The sequence below is a fragment of the Meleagris gallopavo genome, chromosome 27 (genome assembly GCF_905368555.1).
Source record: "Meleagris gallopavo chromosome 27, MGAL_WU_HG_1.1, whole genome shotgun sequence".
NCBI classification, from domain to species: domain Eukaryota; kingdom Metazoa; phylum Chordata; class Aves; order Galliformes; family Phasianidae; genus Meleagris; species Meleagris gallopavo.
In genome coordinates, this window is record NC_139430.1 from 984,692 (window position 1) to 1,005,541 (window position 20,850).

The 20,850-nt window shown below is 60.5% G+C and overlaps 2 protein-coding genes and 1 long non-coding RNA gene across 24 annotated transcripts in view; 2 read left to right on the plus strand and 1 right to left on the minus strand.

The window, feature by feature from the left end:
* Nucleotides 1-2,129, plus strand: part of LTAP1 (lipid transport auxiliary protein 1) — a 4,922-nt gene extending 2,793 nt beyond the window's left edge. The window contains exons 3-7 of one of the 2 annotated variants that reach the window (XM_085210025.1): nt 4-112; nt 269-322; nt 567-705; nt 826-884; nt 1,258-1,436. In XM_085210025.1, coding sequence (XP_085066151.1) covers nt 4-112; nt 269-322; nt 567-705; nt 826-850 — 327 coding nt within the window. In that variant the 3' untranslated portion in view covers nt 851-884; nt 1,258-1,436. Of the gene's footprint in view, nt 1-3; nt 113-268; nt 323-566; nt 734-825; nt 885-1,257 lie in introns of both variants that reach the window. The other variant, XM_085210024.1, reaches the window with a different exon arrangement.
* A 3,251-nt stretch (nt 2,130-5,380) lies between these two features.
* On the plus strand, nt 5,381-20,745 carry TPM3 (tropomyosin 3). 21 transcript variants are annotated; one of them, XM_010727270.4, is made up of 12 exons: nt 5,383-5,553; nt 5,782-5,907; nt 9,387-9,520; nt 10,214-10,331; nt 10,559-10,629; nt 11,360-11,435; nt 12,475-12,537; nt 12,623-12,692; nt 14,283-14,361; nt 16,186-16,255; nt 19,050-19,172; nt 19,711-20,745. In XM_010727270.4, exons 1-11 carry the CDS (start codon nt 5,440-5,442, stop codon nt 19,125-19,127), a joined length of 999 nt encoding a protein of 332 aa, XP_010725572.1. In that variant the 5' UTR covers nt 5,383-5,439; the 3' UTR covers nt 19,128-19,172; nt 19,711-20,745. The 21 variants fall into 21 exon arrangements, 20 of the variants coding, with proteins under 20 accessions (XP_010725578.1, XP_010725572.1, XP_010725577.1 ...); XM_010727269.4 differs by lacking the exon at nt 11,360-11,435 and adding an exon at nt 11,938-12,013 and having other exon boundaries at nt 5,387-5,553; XR_014879872.1 differs by lacking the exons at nt 11,360-11,435; nt 16,186-16,255 and adding an exon at nt 11,938-12,013 and having other exon boundaries at nt 5,389-5,553.
* LOC146542668 (uncharacterized) lies at nt 6,032-9,390 on the minus strand. The gene is made up of 2 exons (XR_014879874.1): nt 8,134-9,390; nt 6,032-7,969 (listed from the first exon to the last, which is right to left on the minus strand). It is a non-coding gene; the product is annotated as an uncharacterized LOC146542668 (long non-coding RNA).
* Nucleotides 20,746-20,850: the final 105 nt, after the last annotated feature.

The following is a 20,850-nucleotide window of genomic DNA, read 5'->3' on the forward strand; positions in this document are numbered from 1 at the left end:
CAGGATTTAAAGGAGGAGATTGACATCAGGCTGTCGAGGGTGCAGGATATCAAGTACGAGCCCCAGCTGTTAGCTGAGGATGACAGCAGACTCCTGCAGCTGGAGACACAAGGTACGATCCCAGCAAGCGCGGACACATCCGGCGTCGTTCTGCTGTCACCTCCCTGGGGTTGGGCTCCTTGCTGGGCTCTCGTGCTGGTCCCATTCACCAGTTTGGGGGTAATTCTGTGCTCCGCTCAGCCCTCGCTTTGCTTTTTCTCTTTTCCAGGCTGCTATAATTACTTGTACAGGATGAAGGCGCTGGATGCCATTCGGACGTCAGGTGAGGGACAGAGAGGGGAGAGAGCAGGGAGGAAACGGGGCTGCGTTGGGCAGAGGTTGGGCTCTGCTTTGAGAGCAGTGGTCGTTAAGCCCCCCCAAAGGTTGTCTCTGCTCTCGCATTGGCAGCAGTCATTAATTGGAGGCGGCAGAGTGGCAGGAGGTTTAACGAGCCACGAACCTGCAGCTTTGTCGCAGTCGTTTCGCTCCGTCCTTCAGTAGGTTGTGCTGCACCTTTTATTTTCCAGAAATCCCGTTTCACGCAGAGGGCAGATACCCAAAATCTTTAATAGGGAAGAACTTCTGTGCCTATCTGCTGGAACTGAGGAACTCCAGCAGCTCCTTCAAAGGCATCCGCAAGGCCTTAATCGACACTTTGCTGGACGGGTATGAGAATGCCCGCTATGGCACCGGGGTGAGTGGGGCTGCCCCTGTTCTGCGGCCCTGTGCAGGGCTGTTGTGTCGTGTCCTGGGCCTCTTTTCAACCTCTTTTCTGTTTGTGTGAAGGTCTTTGGGAAGCCGGAATATCTGAAGTACCAGGATGCTTTGAACGAGCTGGCAAACATGTAAGTCTTGCTGCTGGGGTGCAGTGCTGAGTGTTTGGGCCTCAGCAACCCGTCCTGGTGCTGTGAACAGAGGCATAAAAACAGCCCAGGGTGTGAGGAGCTCGCGTCAGTCTGTCCTTCAGGTTTCCCTATCCTTTGTGTGTTTGGGGCTTGGCACCGGGTCACAGCCACGTTCCTTCTTGCATCTTTGTGCCAGGGGCTCAGCACAGCCCCTGGGCCCGGCACAGAGGAACACATCTTTGGTTTTCAAAACGTGAGAGCTGCTCTCCAGGGGGGCAGATCTGCCCTGTGTGGGGCAGAACCCACGGACAAACAGCTCCTTGGGGGAGAGGCTGCATCCCCCCCCCCGTGCTGATCACACCTCTCCCTGCAGGACCAAGGCACGGGCAGGCAGCAGCCAGAGGCAGCACCAGTCGGCAGCCAAGGACCTCACTCTGTCCCCCGAAGTATCCAACCCTGCCACCATCCAGGTCACCTACCTGCCTTCCAGCCAGAAGAGCAAACGTGCCAAACACTTCCTGGAGCTGAAGAGCTTCAAGGACAACTACAACACGCTGGAGAGCACGCTGTGAGCAGGGACCTTCCACGAGCCCCGTGCTGGGCACAGCAAACCAAACCAGGGGGGTTTTGTGCTGGGATGAAGCAGTCGTGCTCTCGGTGTCCCTCTCACGGGACGTAGGGCTGGTGGAGCCCTCCCTCCTCGGGCGGAGCTGTGCCCCTCGTGGCTGCCCGGGATGCCGTACGGTGCTCGAGGCCGGCAGCCCCAGCCCTGTGAATAAACTTTGGTTAGCTGTAACTTATAAAAGACATCGACCCCGGCCAGCTCTCTGCTCTGCCTCTCTTTCCCGTGGTGGCCAGCAGGGGCTGATGCTGTCTGTCCGTCCTGTCTGTGTGGATCTCAGGCTCCGCAGCCGCTCGTCTGATCTTTCCGAGGGACGAATGCTCAGCTTTCCCTGCGATCAGCGCCGCTGCTCTCAGTGGGCACCAGGACTGTGTGTAAATAGTTTGTCAGCCTCGTGCTGCTCCGAGGACCCGCGTTGGGCTGCGGTTTGTTCTGCGTTCAGGGGCAGACGCAGCCCTATGGGGAGCAGCTCTCTGCCCTGCCGAGGGAGGTTCCTCCGCTCTCACCAGCACCGGCAGCTCAGCGTCGCCGCACCGTGTGCCACGTGGGGTGGGAAGCGTGCCCCTGCCGTGGGCCTCTGCACTCTTTTTAATTGCTCTTTAATAAAACGAGTTACCCCCGGCTGGCTGCGTGCTGCCGCGGTTGCCATGGGGCGGTTGCCGCGGTGATGGGACAGCAGTGGGGTCTGTGCTGCGCTGGCTGGCCGTGATGGCAGGGAGCAGCCGGGTCCCATCCCCGTATCGGGAGCAGGTGGGGATGGGCGGGAGGCTGCAGCTGCTGCCCCGTAAGGCTGAGCGTCCCAAACCCTGCGCGTCCCAAACCCTGAGCGTCCCAAACCCTGTGCGTCCCAAACCCTGCGCATCCCAAACCCTGAGCGTCCCAAACCCTGAGCATCCCAAACCCTGAGCATCCCAAACTTGTGGCTTTGGTTGCAGGTCGTAGGGAAGGAGCGCACCTGCGCGGAGTTGGTGCAGAGGTAGAGGCGCAAAGGGGGTCCTGGGGGGGGGGGGGTGAAGGGGTCTCAGCGGGGGTCCCCACGTTTGTTTTGTCGCCCCGTGTCCCTGCAGCTGGGGGTCGGCACCCGGGGAGCAGCAGCGGGAGATCTGGGCCACGTCCTTCGGGACGCTGCGCTGGAGCCTGGAGGAGGAGCTGCGCCTCGCCAGCAAGGAGCTGACGGCGGTGGGTGCCCCCCCCCGGGGGCTCCGGGCCCCCCTCCTTCGGTTGCCCTGGGTTTCATTGCCGGCCCCACAGCTGCGGCGGGCGGCTCTGGATCGGCTCCTGCAGGACGAGCGGCGGCAGCAGCAGCGGGAGCTGCGGCAGTGCGGGAAGGCGTTCCACGTGGAGCGGCTGTGACGGGCGGGCAGCGGCGTCTCCGGGCATCAAACGGCGCTCGGCTGGGAATAAAGCGGCCGAAACCACCGGGCGCCGCGTGGTTCTGGGGCGGAGGGGCAGGAAAAGGGCAGGAAAGGGGCAGGAAAGGGGCAGGAAAGGGGCAGGAAAAGGGCAGGAAAAGGGCAGGAAAGGGGCAGGAAAAGGGCAGGAAAGGGGCAGGAAAGGGGCAGGAAAGGGGCAGCCCGGCCCAAACCCCGGCGCGGATCCCCACGTGTGCCGCATCCCTCGCACGCAGCCGTGCCGGGAGATGGCAGCACGGCCGCCCCTCGTGCTTCGCGTCCCGGTGCCCGCGGCGCTGCGATGGGCTGCGTGCGATGCCCGTGGTCGGGCCGCTCCTTCAGCCCCTGCCCGCGCCCGACCTTGGTGTCTCCCGGCCCCGGGGTCCATCAGCGCTGCCCGGCTCAGCTTATTGACAGGGCCGGGGGCTGCGGGGCCGTCACCCCCCGCCAGCAGCCCTTCATTAGAGCTGCTGTCACCTCGCATCACATCACACCGCGCGCGCAGCCCCACATCCCAGCTCTGCTGCCACGTGTGTCCCTGCCGTCCCCAGAGCCGCCCTCCCTGCTGTCCCACCGCCACCCCCTGCTCTCCACCCCGGGCTGCGTCCCTGTCCCCGCATCCCCCCCACGGTGGGTTTGCGTCCCCCCAGCCCCATTTCTGAGGCCCGTCGTGGCACCAACACGTCGTGTGCCTTCAGCAGCAGGCGAGGACGGCCCCGATGTCCGTCCCAAATGTGGGTCCTTCCTTTGCGCAGCCGCAGCCACGTATGGGGCAGCGCAGGGGACGCGGGCGGTCACCTCTTTGATCCCCCGAAACCCACAGATAGGGGTGAGATGGGATGGGGGGGGGTGCAGGACGCAGCTCGTCCTTGGGCAGGGTCACACGCGGCCCCCGACACGGGGAGAGCGCCGGGCCGTGGCCAACCTCGTATCGACATCCCCGCTAATGACAGCAGCGTGTGACCGGGGGCAGCGGCAGCGGCGCGGGGCCATCGACCCATATTGAGCGGAGGGGGCAGGGGGACATCGATGGGTAATTAATGGGAACGAGGCCACGTGTGGGGCCGGGGCTCTCGCCGGCCGCGTCCCCCCACCGAGCGCGGCTGAGCGCGGTTATAAACAGCAGCCAACGGTGCCAGAGCCACCGCCGAGACCCCCGAGCCGGGCAGGTAAGGAGCTGCAGTTGGGGTCCCTCAGCTGTAGCCGTGCAGGAGCCGTGCTGTGCCATCCCACGGTGCGCCATGGGATGCTGACCGCCCTGCCCTGCTCCGGCTCCAGCCCCGCTGCCGTTCGCTTCCTTCTCGTCCTCCAGATCCCAAAGGATCCCAGAGGAAATGGAGCAGCAGCTCCAAATTGCAGCAGGTGGACCAGGAGCCCGGGGAGCAGCAGCTCCAAATTGCAGCAGGTGGACCAGGAGCCCGGGGAGCAGCAGCTCCAAATTGCAGCAGGTGGACCAGGAGCCCGGGGAGCAGCAGCCCCACAGCAGAGGCCGAGCCGGGGCGCAGTGGGCGCAGAGCCCCTTTTGCTGCATGGAGGAAGGAGCCCCTCCACGCTCGGCCCCTTCTCTCCCCCTTCTCTTTCTCTTGCAGGGAGCTGAGCCCCGGGCCCGTCCCGCCCTGCCTCTGTCTGATATGTTTGATATTAGGTTGTTTTATTGGAAACCAACTAAATATCAAACATATTCTTACAGCGTCAGGGCCGCCCAGCGCCGCGTGCCGCCTGCGTGGGCTCAGCGCCCACCACCTGTTCCCCGATGCACAGCCATGGGCACGGGGCCCTGTGCCCCCCCACCCCTCCCCCGCTGCCTCCTGCCCCAAATCCGTGCCAAGGAACTCCTGCAATCCCTCCCCCCGTGCCGGGACAATGAGCTTCTGGGTGCCAGCAGCATCCCCTGCCCCATAGCTGGGTGCTGGGGGGGTCCTGAGGGCTCAGCTGCCCCCCGCTGCCCCTCCAGAGCTGAACCACGAGGGCCGGGGGCTGCTGCTAAAACCCCTGCTCTTAAAATAGCCTTGGGCTCAAGGTGCCCTTTGCCTCACCGCCCCCCAGGCGTGGGGAAACATCAGCCTGGGGGCAGCGGGGTGCCAGGGGGGTCACTGGGGGTGCTGGAACCACGGCCACTGAGCCAGGGGTGCCGGGAGGGGGGGCCAGGACCCCATCACCCCCCTGCTCTGGGATACATGGAGCTGCTGGGGTGGGACGCGGTGTCCCTGTGCCACCAATATGGGTGTCCTCTTGCGGGGGGGGGAGCAGGCAGCCAGGACAATGCGGGACCCCCACCTGCCGACCTGCTGCTGCTTTTTATAACTGCCCCAGCTGTCCTGCAGGAGCCCAAATAAGGCTGCGGCCGCCCGGACCCCCCCACGCCAGACAATGGGTCCCGAGCAGAGACTTTTTGGGAGCACGGGGGGGGTGGGGAGGGCCAAGAAAGGCAAAGCCCTGCGCCCACGGAACGGAGCGCGCCCATAAACCGGGCAGCAGCGGGCAGCAGGGCCATTGAGTGCAGCCCTTCGCCCCACTGCGCTGAGCCCCGAGCCCCGCAGCCATGGAGGCCATCAAGAAGAAGATGCAGATGCTGAAGCTGGACAAGGAGAACGCCCTGGACCGGGCAGAGCAGGCGGAGGCAGAGCAGAAACAGGCGGAGGAGAGGAGCAAACAGGTGGGGCGTGATGGGAGATGGCTGAAGGGGAACGGGGCAGCAGGGCTCAGAGGGATCCGCGTCCTACGGGGGGGTTGAGGCGCTGCCCCCCTTCCCATGGGCTCAGCCCCAGTGGCTGCGTGGTTGTGAAGGACTGACGGTGGTGTGGGGTGGGAAGGAGCGCGTGGGGGCAATGAGTGAATCCCCCCAGGCACGTGGGGTGCGTGGTGACGGCTGTGGTGCTTGCAGCTGGAGGATGAGCTGGCCGCCATGCAGAAGAAGCTGAAGGGGACGGAGGACGAGCTGGACAAATACTCAGAGGCCCTGAAGGACGCCCAGGAGAAGCTGGAGTTGGCGGAGAAGAAGGCGGCCGACGTGCGTATGGGGACGGTCCCCAAAATGGGGCTGAGTGCAGGGAGGGGGGTGGGCAGCCCTGGAGATGGGCTCAGCGCTCGGCCATTGGTGGAGGAACGACGCCAAAGAAGGACGGAGGACAAACTGCACAGCGCTGCTATTGTTGGCCGCCGGGTCCAAGCAAACAATGGCACCAGCCGTGCTGGGTTTCATTGCCTGGCAGCCACGTGGCACCACGGCTCTGTTTGGCACCTGCGGGGCCGTCACCGTGCTGCCATCCCTGCTGCTTCGGCTCCCGTCACCCCCACGGGGCAGCGCAGGGTGGGGACGCTGAAGCACCTGCGCGACCCTTTGCTGGGCTGTTCTCCCTCTGAGCAGCACAGTTTGGGGTCCTGGGGGTTCGTCAGCCCCATGGCTGTGCTGTCCCTCACCGGGAGGTGACAAAGGGCACCGCTGCGCTGTGCTCCCCGCATCGCTGGGCTCCATCCGCAGCGCTCGGTCACTCGGTCACACTTTTATTGAGCTCCACACGCCCTGCATGAGCGGCACCACTGGGATCATTGGGCTGGGGCTCATAGGGGGGTGTGGAGGGGGCTTGGGGGGGGGTCTGGGGGCTGCCAGTCCTGGTGGGGTGAGGGGAGGTGATGGGAGGTGAAGGGAGGTGAGCGGAGGTGAGGCTCAGCACTGCCAGCAGAGAGTTTGGAGCAGAGCTGAACTGGGAATGGGGGCACAGCGGGGGGGGTGGGCTGAGCTCAGCCCCCGGGAATGCACGGCCGCCGCTGTGCCCGTATAAGGCCTGCGGAGGGCCCGGTGCGTGGGCAGAGCAGCACCGGGAACTCTATGGGGTGGGCAGGCGCTGCGGGACGCGGCCCGGCGGCCCCACTCACCTACGGGACGGGCCGCGCTGCCCCACGGCCGTCCCCGATGCCCCGCACGGCCTCGGCAAAGCGGCCACCGCAGCCCCGCGCGGCACGGCCCGGTCCGTTCGGGCCGCCCCCGTTCCCGCAGGTCGCTTCGAACCCCTCCCGGCCGCCCCGCTCCCCTCCCGTTCCCTCGGCTCGGGCCCCGGCCCGCCGTAGGCCGCGCGGTTCGCGCCGTCGCCATGGCGACGCGAGAGGGGCGCGGCGCTTCCGGCCGCGGCCGAGCGGGGGGGGGAGCGCGGGCGGAAGTGACGTCACATCCCGTGCGGCGCGGCCGGGGCGGCGGGTTCCGGTATTTCAGGGCGGGGCGGGCGCGGCGCGGAGCGGAGGGGGATCATGGCGGGGGCCACCACCATCGAGGCGGTGAAGCGCAAGATTCAGGTGCTGCAGCAGCAGGCGGACGATGCCGAGGAGCGGGCGGACCGCTTGCAGCGGGAGGTGGAGGCCGAGCGCCGGAACCGAGAGCAGGTGGGGGTCGGGGGGGGCAGCGGGGGTCCCGGCGGGGTCCGCGGGGTCACGGCGGGGCTCCGTGGGGCCGGGCTGCGATCGGCCGCTGTCGCCGAGCTTCGCCTTTTTGCCCCTAAAATCTGGGCGGTGCCGCTGGGGGCTCCGTCCGGGCTCCGCGGTGCCGTTCCGGGTTGCGCTCCGGGCTGTGCCGCCTCAAGCGGGGGCTGGGGGTCCCGTAGGGGTCGGCAGGGAGGGGGGGAGCCGGCCGTGCTGTGCGGGCACCGGGGGGTGCGGGGCGCCGGGACGGAACGGCGCGCTGAGACGGGGGGGGCGTGCGGTGGGCGGGGGTCGGCAGGGAGCGGCCGGTCCGCAGCTCCGCCCCGGTTTTGGGGTCCTGGCGCGGGGGGGGCGCGGAGTTCTGCGGAGCCGCTCCGGTGACCGTAAGGAACGGCGCCGGAGCGGCGTTCGGGGCTGACGGCGGAGCGGAGCGGCCGGGCCACTCCCAGCCCCGCGCTGGTTTTCCTTGCAGCCACATAAGGAATTCTGCCGTACTTGCGGCGTTGTCATGGCGACGTGCGCTGCTCGCACCCGGTTGCCGGAGCGCCGTTGTGTGAGAGCGGAGCCGCGCTCAGCCTGCGGCCCTGGGAAGCGATGCTGGCCGGCTCTGCCCTTGGCTGGGCTCCCTTCTCCGGGCTTTCTGACTCAGGCTTCGCTTCCTGAAGGAAATGGGGGTGGTGGGAGGCGCTGTGCGGCTGCCCGGCGGTGTCACTGCTGTGCTGGCGGGGCTCTGTCCCGCGGTCCCAGCGGGATGAAGAAGCGCTGCCTGCAGGAAGGTGGGCCCCGGAGGGGAAGGGGGGGCTGGGGATAGAGGACGGCGTGCCTCCATTTGCTGCGAGGAGGAGGAGGAGGTTCGGCAGCGCGAAGGCTGCTCCTCTCTTTCTTGGTGCGTCGGTTGGTTCCTCTTTGAGCAGAGCGCTTCCTCCTCCAAAGCAGCTCTGGGTCGGTGTGCCGCGCATCAAAGTGCTGCGGGTTTCCATGGTGAAGAGCAGGGTGTGCCTGCAGCTGAAAGCAAAAGTGCTCCTGCATCCTGCGGGGGGGGGGAGGCAGGGTGTGGGTTGTGGCAGGCCGTGCTCCGGCGCTGGCCTCTTTCCTTGCTGCAGCTCCTTCCTTGGGCACGGCTGGTGGGCTCGCCGTGGCCTCTGCTGGGTATTTCATACGTGCCTGGGGTGCGTTTGTGTGCTGGGCTCTGCGGGAGGTCGCTGCTGGGAAATGGAGTCGCCGTCTCTGTTTCGGTAGCGGCGTAGAAATCCTGCTGAAGGGGATGCTGGATGTTTTTGGGGTGTCCCCGAGACGTTGGTGTCCCTCTGAGGCTGCCCCGCGGGCTCTGCTCAGGGCTTTGTGGAGCAGATGTGGCTGATGGTGGCGTTGCTGTGGCTCTGGGGGTGCTGGGTTCTGAGCTCTGGTGCTTTGAGCTTCATTCAAACCTCGGTCACTGCTGTGATTGCACTCTGGGCATTGAGCAGAGCCTGTGGGCTCCCAGCATCGTGCCGGCACGTGTTGCTGGGCAGCGGCTCCCAGCCTGGCTTGGGCTGGGTGAGGATTCTGCTCTGTGGGATCAGTGAGTGCTGCTGGCTGGAGCCCCAGAGCTGCACTGTGGCCCCTCGGCGGGGCAGGCGGAGCTCTGAGCACGGAGCTGATCATCTTCCTTGAGTTGCTCGGTTTGAGCAGCGCTGGTGTCCAGATCACATGAGTAAACTGACTTGGTGCTGAATGCCGGCTGTCACGGCGCGCCGGAGCAGCGGATAAATAGGGCTGATTGATGGCCTGGCAGGATTACAGCAGCTGTGGAGAAGAGACGTTAGTGTAAGTCATCCACTTAGTGTTTATGGCTTAAACTGTCACGTCAGCTCAAGCTGACAGGCGAGAAACCCGTGTGGCAGCGCCTGCTGCCTGCGCGAGCCCGTGTGAAATGTTGCAAGGCTTATCTTGGAATGCAGGGCTCGGTGTAAGAAAGTGGATGCAGCTCCTTGACTTGGTTTTGGCTTCCTCCGTGCTGCTGCTGGCCTGCGGGTGATCCCCCAGCTGCTCTGTGCTGCTCGCTGCAGGCTGAGCTGCCTTCCTTGCTCCCCCCAGGCTGAGGCAGAGGTGGCATCCCTGAACCGCCGCATCCAGCTGGTAGAGGAGGAGCTGGACCGGGCCCAGGAGCGCCTCGCCACCGCTCTGCAGAAGCTGGAGGAGGCTGAGAAGGCAGCAGATGAAAGCGAAAGGTGAGCAGGGGTGCCCGCTGTGCTGTCAGCCACGCAGGGGTGCCCCTCGCCAGGGCCCCGTGATGTTGGCATCTTCAGCTTCAGAAGGTGGGGAGTGGGTGCCACACCGAGGCCGGGTGTGGGAGTGAGGACCCGCTGATGCTGGAGCGGGGCTGTCGGCCTTCAGGGAGCATCTCGGCGTGGGGCCGTGGCTGCTGGGTTCCCTTCTGAGGGAGCAGTGGGCCCTGGGTGCAGTGGGGAGGTAGGGGAGCTTCCCCTCCTGCTGCACGCTCCCTTCTGGCCGGGAGCTCCTGAGCTGGGAATGTGGTTTGGAGAGGAGTCCCAGCAGCGTCTCCAGTTGGCCGATGCGCTCCTCTCTGTAGCAGCCTGACCTGGCTTACGTCTGCCATAAAGGTTTGGCTTTCCCTGTGCTTCAGCCTGGAAGTGCCTGGCTTGCCTGCGCAGAGTCCCTCCGACAGCCTGACTTGTTCTTCCCAGCAGTGCTTCCTGTGCTCCAGGAGCCCAGTGAGCTGCTGGAGCCGTGCTCAGAGGAGCAGTTAACTCTGAGCAGCAGCACTGCTTTCCCCTGCTGTCCTCTGCACTCGGAGAGCAGCGCTGTGGCTGGGAATGCTGTTCACTCTCTGACACGCGTTATGTTGCCAGTTTGTTTTAATCATCACTCTCTGCTGTGCTTTTTGTTTTTTTGGGGGGCAGAGGCATGAAAGTCATTGAAAACAGAGCTCTGAAAGATGAGGAGAAGATGGAGCTGCAGGAGATCCAGCTGAAGGAAGCCAAGCACATTGCAGAGGAGGCGGACAGGAAGTACGAGGAGGTGAGAGCCCTGGATGCTGTCGTGCAGCTGATGCTGGCCGCTCGTCCTGCTGTCTGTGCTCTCAGGAACACAGTGTGGGGGGACCTGGCTTACAGCTGCACCGCTTCCCCCAGCCAGTGACTCTGGCAACACCAGTGGCTCCTGCAGGCTTTCCCTTTAGTACTTGCACAGCCGACCAGAGCGGCGTTCATCTTCCTTGCTTGTGAACTCTGATTTTTCCCTCCCAGGTTGCTCGGAAACTGGTGATCATTGAAGGAGATCTGGAGCGTACTGAGGAGAGAGCTGAGCTTGCAGAGTCGTGAGTAACCTGCTTGCATGTGACTGGCGTGTCTACCTGTGCATGGGAACTAACACCGATGGCATTTCTAACCTTGTTACACAAGGCCTGAAGTACAGGGCGGGCTTAGCTCTCCAAATGGAAGAGCTGGGAGGTGATCTCCTGCTCTGAACGGGATGAGATCCACTGAGAACGTGGAGTTGGCATCAAAATCAACACGCCGTGCCTTGCGGCAGAGATGTTCAGCACCTTTGCATGAGTGCCTCTAGCTGCTGAGGTCAGTCTTCCTCCACTCGGTAGCCACCAGCACTGCTGTTTGCTCACTGGATGTGCTCACACTGCTACGGGGCACGTGGTGCTGAGCCTAAAATGGCCCACAGCAGCGAGCAGAGCTGTGGCTGAGGTTGGTCTCTGGCCTCCTTCAGTGTTTCCAGTGATCACGGGGATGTTTGCACCGCTGAGTAGCGAGCTGAGCTCCTGCTTGGAGCAGAGACGCCAGATGTGCTGCTCGGCTCCTTTCATGCGCCTCCAGGAGCTGCCCGGGGCCCTTCTGTACTGTGGGCCTTGTCTAACAAAGCCAGCATGTGTGCAGCAGCAGCGCTGTGCTTCCTGCCCAGACATGCATGTCGTGACCATGACTTCTTTGTGTTTCTCCCCCGCCCCTTTTTGGCTCTGCGGTGTTGTGTTATTGGTGCTCCTTTTGACCCTTGCCCCCACCTGGCTTGTGCCATCATGTGAACGTCACTAACAGTCGTGTCCGGGAGCTGCAGGAGCAGATCAGAGTGATGGACCAGAACTTGAAGTGTCTGTCTGTTGCCGAAGAAAAGGTACTAACCGTTCCCTTCTCGAGCCATTAAACCAGAACTCTTGTGGACTTCTCGCTACGCTCCTTCCCTCGGCTTAATTGCGTCCTTCTCTCTCCTGGAATGTTCTGTCCTCTGCCCGAGCACTCCTGTCTGAGTGGTGGCAGCTGTCCATCTGTCTGTCGGAGCAGCTTCCCTCCTTTCAGCAGAATAAAGGCGCAGCTTCTACGCGAGGACGCCAGGCCTGGCAGAAATCTGTGCGTCTCAGCTGTGCCGCTGGGTGCCTCGTGCACGCGCTGGCAGCGTATCTAAAACGTGACCTTGGAGGCTAGAAGGGAACTTGCTTTCTGCAGAAGTGCTTCAAAGCAAGGTCCCATCCCGTCTGATCGCAGACAGTCTCCTGAAGAACTCCCTGCTCTCCCCTGCACACGGATTCACTTCTCGTCTCTCCTGTCTTTCCTTCCCACTTTTCCCTTTTTTTTTGTTTTGTTTTTTTCCTCCCCTCTTTCTTTACGAAACCCCACAGTAAATGTTCCGAGCTGGAGGAGGAGCTGAAGAATGTCACCAACAATCTCAAGTCTCTTGAGGCTCAGGCTGAGAAGGTAGGGCTACTTTTCCAAGGGCCAGAAACGTTTGTTTTGCTGGAAGGGTGTGTGACAGCAGAGCACCCGCTGGGATGGAGATAATGCAGCTGCAGCCTTAAGCAAGCAAGGAGAGCCGTGCTTGTTTCCCAGGAGAGCTGGTGGATTCCAGCACAGGACTGATGCTGACTGTAGAAGCTGTGAGCGCGGGAGGTCCGTCTGTGCCCCTGCCTTGGGGCAGACTGAGCAGCTGAGATGTTAATGCTGCTGGGATGAGAGTTTTTCCTGTGCCTGAGTTTGTGTGTGATGTGCATGGTGTGGGACTTGCTGTCTGACTGACCCAGCCCTCTTGGAATAGGAAGTTTGGAAGTTTGTGGGCATGCGTACTGCAGTGGGGAGTTGAAGTGTCCCTCTGTAGCTGTAGGCTTTAGGATGGGAAACGCACGAGGCTGCAGATGACCGATTCCTTTCCTTCCCCACAGTACTCCCAAAAAGAGGATAAATATGAAGAGGAGATCAAGATCCTGACTGATAAACTCAAAGAGGTGAGTGGTGGTGTTGGGGTGGCTCGGGCGGGTCTGTCCTTCGTAGCAGAAGCTGTTGCACTGACTGACTCACTCCTGTCTGCAGGCGGAGACCCGTGCTGAGTTTGCTGAGCGCTCTGTAGCCAAGCTGGAGAAGACCATCGATGATTTGGAAGGTACATCCCGGGGAGGGGAAGCTAAAGAACGTGGTGATGAGTGGGGAGCTGAGAACAACTGCCTGCCAGGCAGCTGGGGAGCAGCAGTGCTGCCGAGTCGCTTGGAGCGAGGCTGAAGCCATTGCCTGTGTCGAGCTGGTGCCTCCGGGCCATGATCTGCCCTGGCAGCAGCTCCCTGGCTGTGCTGAGGCTTCCCAACGCCCTGCCTGATAGCACAGATAGTGAGAGTGGTGATCTTGGCCGTCCTGTCCTCAGGAATGTAACTGGATTCCCGTGTTCCAGCTTAACCCCATTTAAGGAGTGGCGTAGAGGGGGGGGAAAAAAACCACCTGAACTCGCAGGAATTGGTTACAATAACATTCTTTTGTGTGGAATTTGATGCACGTGGCCTCTCTGCAGGCAGCATTAGTGCCGTCAGTAAGGAGCCAAGCCTCAGGACTGAGACTACCCAGCATCAGTTGAAGATAAAATTGCCCATAATGGCCAAAAGTCCTCCGGTCTGGCTGATGCTGGGCTCCTTTCCTCCTGGTTTCACAGTACTTCAGGAGCATTCCTGCTGTTGCAGTCTGTCCTCTCTCCCAGCCGTGGAAGGAGAAAGCTCCAGCTGCCTCCTCAGATCTGAGGCTGTGGATTCTTCCATAGATAGCTGTGGCTGGAGCTCTTGCAGGCCTCCTGCCACAGCATGGGCCTTAGCAGCCTTTTAGTGCCAGGTCTTGGAGATGGAAAGCCACATCCTACAGCCCGAATAAAACTCCTGGGTTACTCCAGAAATAGCAGCCTTGTCAGCAGAGCTGTTCCAGAACTGCAGCCAAGCAGCAATCTGAGCCACCCCATGGTCCAGGGGAGCTGAAATACTCCAAGTCCCTGCATGCTGCCCTCGAAAGATGTTGATTGAGCGTTGGCTCTGATCTCCGGTGTTGCTGCTGAGGTGACCTAGTTTATGACAAGTGATAAAATCCTCTGGGCCCTGGGAAGCAGTTAATAACATAACCAGCTGTATCGCAGCCTGGGCAGCGGTGCTGGGAGGAGTCTGCCAGCTCTGCATGATTTGGGAGCACACTGGTGCGAGTTTCAAGGCTGCCACCCCCGTGGAAGGTGGCAGTCCTCAGTCTGCTCCATTATCTGATGGAGAGCACAGGTGTGGCCCTTCTGCTCAGCTTATCCCACAGGATGGGAATTCCCTCTCTTGCTCACCGCTGTTACTTAACTGACTTCTCCCAAACAGGTTTTTGTATTGAAACCGAAGGTGAGAACAAAGCCCTTCATTGCTCCGTGCCCTCCTTTGCTTTAGCAATCATCTCCTTAGGTGGAGCTGCCCTCCCCTGGTGGCTCGTGCTGACCTGGCTGAGCTGCTTGTTCTCACAAGCCTGTGGGGTCTGAGCTGCTCAGGCTGTCCTCAGGCTGTGTGAAACCTCCCAGTCGTTGCTCAGGATCCAGCAGCCACGCAGCGCAGTCGTGGTGGCTCCCATCTGACTTCATTTTTCTTCTGGTCATGAATCCCACACTGCTTTTCCTGCCCCAGGGTGTTGGAAGAACTCCTGTGCCTTCCCTCATTGTTTCCCTTTTGTTCTCCTCCTAAACCTCTTCTAGATGAGCTCTATGCCCAGAAACTGAAGTACAAAGCAATTAGTGAGGAACTGGACCACGCCCTGAATGACATGACTTCCATGTAAATATGAGCTGGCTGGTGTTTGCCTCTCGCTTCAGCAGGCTAGACCGCCAGAGCTTGCTTGGTTTGCTGTGATTTTCATAGCTGGAGAATCAATGGCACTGTGTCGTTTAGGTTACTTCTACAGATCTGTGCCTCTGGGACTGTGGAGGCTGCCCCGCAGCATGCTGCGTTCTAACTGTAGGGCCTTGAGCTGCATGCGTAACACCAAGAGCTGTGCTGGCCTGAAAGGGTTCTGACTCCGACTCTGAGGAGTGCAGTTTCCAGTCCCGCTGCGGAGGCTCCCCCCGGTGCTGTGCCTCAGTTGCCCACTGGAGCCGCCAGGCTGCGGGCTCGGGGTCCTCCTGGGAGAGGAGCGCTCAGGTGGGCTCCTTAGGGGTTGCCATGCCAGCCTTGAGATGGACTGGACCACGACCTGATCTGTGGAAGTAGCTGAACTCGTGTTTCTGCAACTCTGCTCCTTGGCTTTGCGTTGGGAGTGGCGGTGAGCTCTGCTAACAGCTGCTCTGCGCAGTCCTTACCACTAACAGGGAGAGGCCAGGAATCTGCACTGTGAGGAGCCTTAACACGGCACCCGAGAGCCCCCAGCCGAGTTTGCTGTGCACAAACACTCGCGTTTCTCTTCAATCCGGTGTCTCCTTCTGTTTCACACAGATGAATCTTGCGATTCCAAACTCCACTTTGGATTTGCCTTTCTGCTTGGTGGCTTGTTCTGCACCTGCACCCTGCATTCACGCTCTCGTCATCTCGCTCTGAATTCCAGCACCTTTTTCCACTTACTGTGCACAGGGCATCCCTGGGAATGAGCTGTAAGGACGCTGAAGCTTGACGGCAGCAGCAGCTCCCAGTTATGCTGCACTTGCTCCTAAACAAAGCTCCCTCTGTTTGACCCGTGTGCCAGACACGGCCGTGCTCTGGGGGGCTGCCCTTTCCAATGTCTGGGTGTAGCTGGGAGCGTGTTGTTCTCATCTGCATATCTTACGGAGAGCCATAAAGCGCCTTTTGTATTTCTCTTGCCTCTTACTTGAGCATGATGTCACCTTTTTGAAGGAAAAACAACTCTTGTATGAATAGAAGAGCCGGTGCTGTTGAGAAATGGGTTTCTAGTGACCACTTGCTGCTGCTTTAGAGTAACAGTTGCAATGTTGCCTTCGCACTGGTGCGACCCCCTGGGCCTTGGTGGAATACAGACTTGGTGAATGCACTGATGTCTCGCTTTGGGTGCGTTACCAGCTCACAGATGCAAAACGCAGCTCTGCACGCGGCGCCCCGGTGGCCAGCATGCTCTGTAGGGTGCAGGAGGGTGCTTGCGTTGCAGCAGGCCCTCCTCCAGCCGTGTCTGCTCAGCCTGGCTGGAGGCACTCCTCACCTGCCCGCTCTGTAGCACTCCTGGCCTCGGTTGTCACACGCTGGCTTGCAGTGGGCAGCCACCACAGCTGGTGAGGTGGGAGCTGATGAATAGCACGTACCTCTGGCTGATTCCAGCAGGGCTGGAGCAGGCTGGGTGCTGCGTGTGGGGTGGGTACGTAAGGCTCCTGCTTCAGGGGGCGGAGCTGCAGGTGTCCCAGGGGTCTCACATGGCAGAAGTTGGGCTCCTGCGTGGGGCTGGGGGTGGCAGAGGACCCTTGGGGGGTGGAGTGTGGTGTACAGCAGGACACCGAGCATGGCTGCAGGCACGTAACACATCGCTGCTGGTGTGAGTCTGGAGTCTTTCTGGTTGCTCTGGGACCGTAAAAAAAACTGATCTGCCTCTTGTAACTCTGTGCTGCCTCGTGGTGGCTTCTCCAATGCTTCTTCCTTTCTGGATTGGTTCCTCTGCCACAGGGCCCGAAGAGCCCTTCAGGAATCGAGCTTTGGTGAAATGGGACATCTCCCCTGGTTCCCTGAACCTCAGGTTTGTGCACACCCTGCTCTGCACACAAATGGCGCTCCCGGTCAGCACGGTCTCACACTCAACTGTTAGGGCTGTCCCCTCTCTGGGCGGGGAAGGAGGAGGCGCTTTTGGGAGGAATCCCAGAGTAAGAGCTTGGGAAGCTCTGCAGATGTTGGCTTGATGCTTTGCGGAGCTCTAGTCCCAGAAGTGAGAATCCTTGTTGGTACCCAGCTGTGCAGCTGAGATGCGGGCTCTGGCTGTGCGGGGGGCGGCCTGTCGTTACTTCCTGGTGGGTGGGGGCTTCCAGCCAGCGCTGCCTGCCAGTTCTCCACCTCTGGAGGTGGCCCGGTGCTCCCTGCCCTTGTGAAATGGCCTCTCCTCGAGGGGAGGTCCTGGCTCTGCCTTTGTTACCTGCCCCCATGGAGTGGAGCAGGCGTTGCAAACAACGTTATTGAAGGCTGGGCTGTGGCAAGCCCGCTCCCTGCTCGTCCTGGTGGAACTCCATGCTGGGTGGGTGATGCAATTCCTGCCCTGGGAGGTTTTGGGAAGCTTCTGGTCTGACGGGATTGCAGGGCTTGTGCAGGCTGGTTGCCACAGGCTGGGCTCCCAGTGCAGGACTGCTGCAGGTACAGATAAGCTGACCACAAAGCACGGGTCGTGGGGCTCCACGTGGCTGCGAGGCTGCCCTGCAGGCTGGGTGGGGAATGGAGCGGCTCAGGCGTTGCTGCAGCCCCACGGCAGCTGCTCCGCTTTAAGAAGCTGTTGCTGAGGTCTTAGGAAGGTCACGTTAATTACTTCAGCCAGGCTGCTCCCTCCCGTGGCTGGGTTGTCAGGTCCACAAGCAGTAATACTGGCCGGGAGCTGCTGTTGCCCCAGCCTTTGATTGCTTGCCCTCCCGCTGACTGCAGTTTCGTCCCATCTCTCGCCCCAGAGACTCGGGCCCAGCTGGGAGGGCAGAGCGTTGGGAGCCTGCGCGCAGGGCAGGCTGGTGCTGGTGCACCGTCCCCTGCAGCACAGCTTCCCTCTGCTCCGAGTTGGGTTGCAGCAGGGCAGAAATTGTCAGCTCCTCCAGCTGTTGCTTTGTCCCTTGGTGGCTGGGATGGCGGGTCAGTCAGCGCTGCCACCCTCCGTGCTGCAGAGCGGGGTGCAGCTGGGTGAGGAGAAGCTTTTCCCCATGTGTGGGGCTGTCAGGGTGGCTCTGTGGGGTGGGGGGCTGTGCTGTGACTGCTCAGGGGAGCACCTGAACTTTACGTGGCCAGGCCTTGCTCAGGAGCAATTGTTCCTGGTCTGAAAGCTATGAGGAACAGCGTGGCCCTCCTGAGGTTGCTGGAGGTTCCTGGGCCTTTTGTAGCACCTGCAGGGTGCGAGATGTGAAGCCAGCAGCTGTGCTGTGCGCTGTGCTCCTCATGGCGCGCTGCGTGAGCCGTTCCAGTTAGCGAGGATGATTTCTGGCAGGCTGGAAGCTGTGGCATAGGGATTTTTTTTTTTTTTTACTGCCTGGAATTCCCCAAGTGCAGGAATCGGACCTGGGAGGTGTTCGTGGTTCAGCTGCTTCTTCCTTCAGAGCCCTCCACGGGCTTAAAGCACATCCCACGTTCTTCTCCTTCCCTGGGTACGGTGCAGCCCAGCCTGCAGACTCTCTTCTGACGTTCTCTCTTCCTTTGCTTTCACAAACCTTTGGCAGCACTTCCATTTCTGCCTACACGCGGCTTCCACTGCGATCTTCCTGAGCTGAGAAGCAAATCAGAGTGCAATAAACCTTTGTCCTTCCCAGCTTCCTCTGTGCGATAGCCCAGGCTGGATCCTCGGAGGCAGGTTATCGATGTGCTCCTCTGGGTGCTCTACTAACCTGCCCTTTCTCTCTTTTTCTCTCTTCCTCTTCTTCCCCTAATCCTGTTGCTGCTGCAGAGCGCCTGTACAGCCAGCTCGAGAAAAACCGCCTGCTCTCTAACGAGCTGAAGCTAACGCTGCATGATCTGTGTGACTGAGAAGGGGCCCACTAATGCCATTAAGCAAGCTAATTGCGACCACCAGTGCTGTGGACCACACTGAAATCTGATCACTCTTAAGCCTGGCAGACTTGCAAATTCTATGCAACTACTGCTATTGAACGGGGCAGTTGAATTTCTTCTCTAACTTATTTTAAGAGCTTTTTTTAAAGTTGTTATTATTATAGAAGTAACCTGTATTCTCGGTGGAAAACCTCTCAGACTTGGCTGATCTTTCAGCAGCCCTGTTCGCTTGCACAGGGGTCTGCCTGGCTCCTCCAAGGAACCAGAACGGCTGCACCCACCCAGAGAGGGGTGGTGTGAAGTCAGGCTCGTGCCTGCTGGAAGATGCCCGTCACGTGCTAGAACTTAATTTCCTGTTAGCTGAATGACTGTAGGATTTCCCGCTGCATGGAACGATGGCTTCTAACAATAAATGACTGACCTCGTGGTCTGTGAGACACTGCACACCTGTAGTACTTTCCTGTGTAGCTGAGTCCTGACCTCGGAGCTCTGGGGGAAGCAGTGGTGCCTGGGGCCCCATCGCAGTGCAGCTGTGGAGTCCCAGGACGGGCTGGGGGAGCTTAGGGGTGTTTTGAGAGCAAGTCTCCGAACCCACGATGTGAAGCTGTCTCTTGAGTGCCTGCAGGGAGCCCTTCCAGCTGCAGTAGTTAGTGCTGTAGGAGAGATGCTGCTTGCTGTGTGTGCCGTCTGCTGTCTCTGACCTCGGGGCGGCTGCAGCCCCTCCCTGCCCCCCCCCCCCCCCTCCCGGGAGGTGGGGAGCAGCTTTGAGCACCTGCCTGTTCCTAAAGGACATCTTCCAACAGCGTGTCTACCCGGTGTCCCGACGCGTGGATTTCTTCAGTGGTATGGGTGGGCTCACCTATGGAGTAAAGCGCACCTAGAGTGCTAGTTGCCGAGCTGAGCTCTCCTCCTGGCTTAAAGACAATGTGAGAACCGACTGTGCGAGCTGCCCGGAGCCTTGGGCAGAGCTGCAGCACCCTGCTCCTACTTGCTCACTGCCTGCTCTTCCCACTCTCCTTGGTTGTCTGCTCCCTGCTGCTAGGTAGCAATGGTCCTGGTGGCCAGCTTGGCATCTCTATCCTGTGCTGGGGGGGCACGATCGGTTGTAATCCTAGGGGCTGGTTTCTTAAACGTGTTTAATCCTTAAGTTGCTCTTGGGCGGCTTGCTGGGCCACGGGGGCCTGCTGTCTGAAGTGTTGAAGCCCTGGGGGAAGCTAGCTGCGGTTTGAGGCACCTGCATGCACAATGCTGCCTACAGCACTAGCTCAAAGTGCGTCCTGCGGAGCAGCAGCGGTGCGAGAAACGAGGGCTGCAAAGACACAGGTAACTCCAGAGCTGCTCACTGCAACCAGCCAGGCACCCACGGTTTGAGAATGCTGGGAAGGGGCTAGCGTGAGCTTCTTTGGCCGAGGTCTCTCCGTTGCCTGAAGCTGACTCGTAACTCTGCCTCTTGCTTCCTGCCAGATAAACTGAAATCCACCAAAGAGGAGCATCTCTGCACGCAACGAATGCTGGACCAGACCCTGCTAGACCTGAATGAGATGTAATGGAGCCCCGCTGCTGCCTCTGCCACACAGCGCCCGGGGTCAGCCCAGCCCCCGCTGCCCTCTAACCCTTGGGCTCCGTTTCCTTTCTGTTGCCAACTTGCCCGAATGCAGCTCTGCTTCTTCACCTCGGGGTTAGAGGTCACCGGGTTGGGCAGAGCTTCACACAGCGTTATTAAGGGAAATAAACGATGCAATAATGTCGGGGGAGCATGTTTGAGATGTACACATTTTGTAACTACCTTCTTTTTCCTTTTTTTTTTTTTTGTAGCAACCATTGTAAACATTCCAAATAAGTGATGCTGGTGAGCTACAAACAAAGCTCTGGGCTTTAATTTTGGTGTTAACCCATTTGAGCCCACTTTGGGGGAGAGGAGGTGGGAGTGGGGCTGGGCTGGGCACGCTTTGCTCTGAGAGCTGTTTGCCAAACGAGCAGTTCCATTTCTCAGCTTTAAGGTAACTCTGTGGAGAAGCAATTTGAGCAAAAGCAGTTTTTTGGTTTTTTGTTTTTTGGTTTTTAATTTTTCCCCTTGTTCTCCAACCAGCTCAAGCTGTTGGGTTGGTGGTTGTTCCCTTTTCCTTCCCCACTGTTTCCCTTTCCTTTCTCATGAGTTCCACACAGCCGTGGCTCCCGATGCCCAGGGATGGCTCTGCCTTCACTCAGTGCTTTGCCCCTCATCCCTGGGCTCGGCCTGACAGCTTCAGTCCTGGTTTTCTCCAAGCAGTTCTGCCTCCCCAGGCAGAGGCCTTTCCCTCCGGGCCTGCAGAACTCCCAAATCTCATCCTGTGGTGTCTGTGAGGCCGAGCGCAGGCAGGCTGGGCCGTTGCTATGTGCTCATCGCGGTTACGGGGCCAATCTGGAGGAAAAAAACAAACAAAAGAACCGTGTCGAGTGTTTTGATACTAAATTGAGAACTTGTCTTACTGTCTTTTGAAATAAAAAGCGATCTCTCCACACCGTGTCGCCTCGCTCTGTTCGGTGTCAAGGAGGGCTGGGGGGGGGGGGGGAGGCGCGGCCACGGGCTCTGAGGTGAATTGGCGCGCTGCGAGGGCGGGGCAT

What these genes read in the sequence shown, in the direction of transcription:
- TPM3 (XM_010727270.4), top strand. Translation starts at nt 5,440, where the DNA reads ATGGAGGCCATCAAGAAGAAGATGCAGATGCTGAAGCTGGACAAGGAG. An exon ending in CGGAGGAGAGGAGCAAACAG is followed by an intron (nt 5,554 to 5,781) that starts GTGGGGCGTGAT and finishes TGGTGCTTGCAG; the next exon opens with CTGGAGGATGAGCTGGCCGC. An exon ending in AGAGCTGAGCTTGCAGAGTC is followed by an intron (nt 10,630 to 11,359) that starts GTGAGTAACCTG and finishes CGTCACTAACAG; the next exon opens with TCGTGTCCGGGAGCTGCAGG.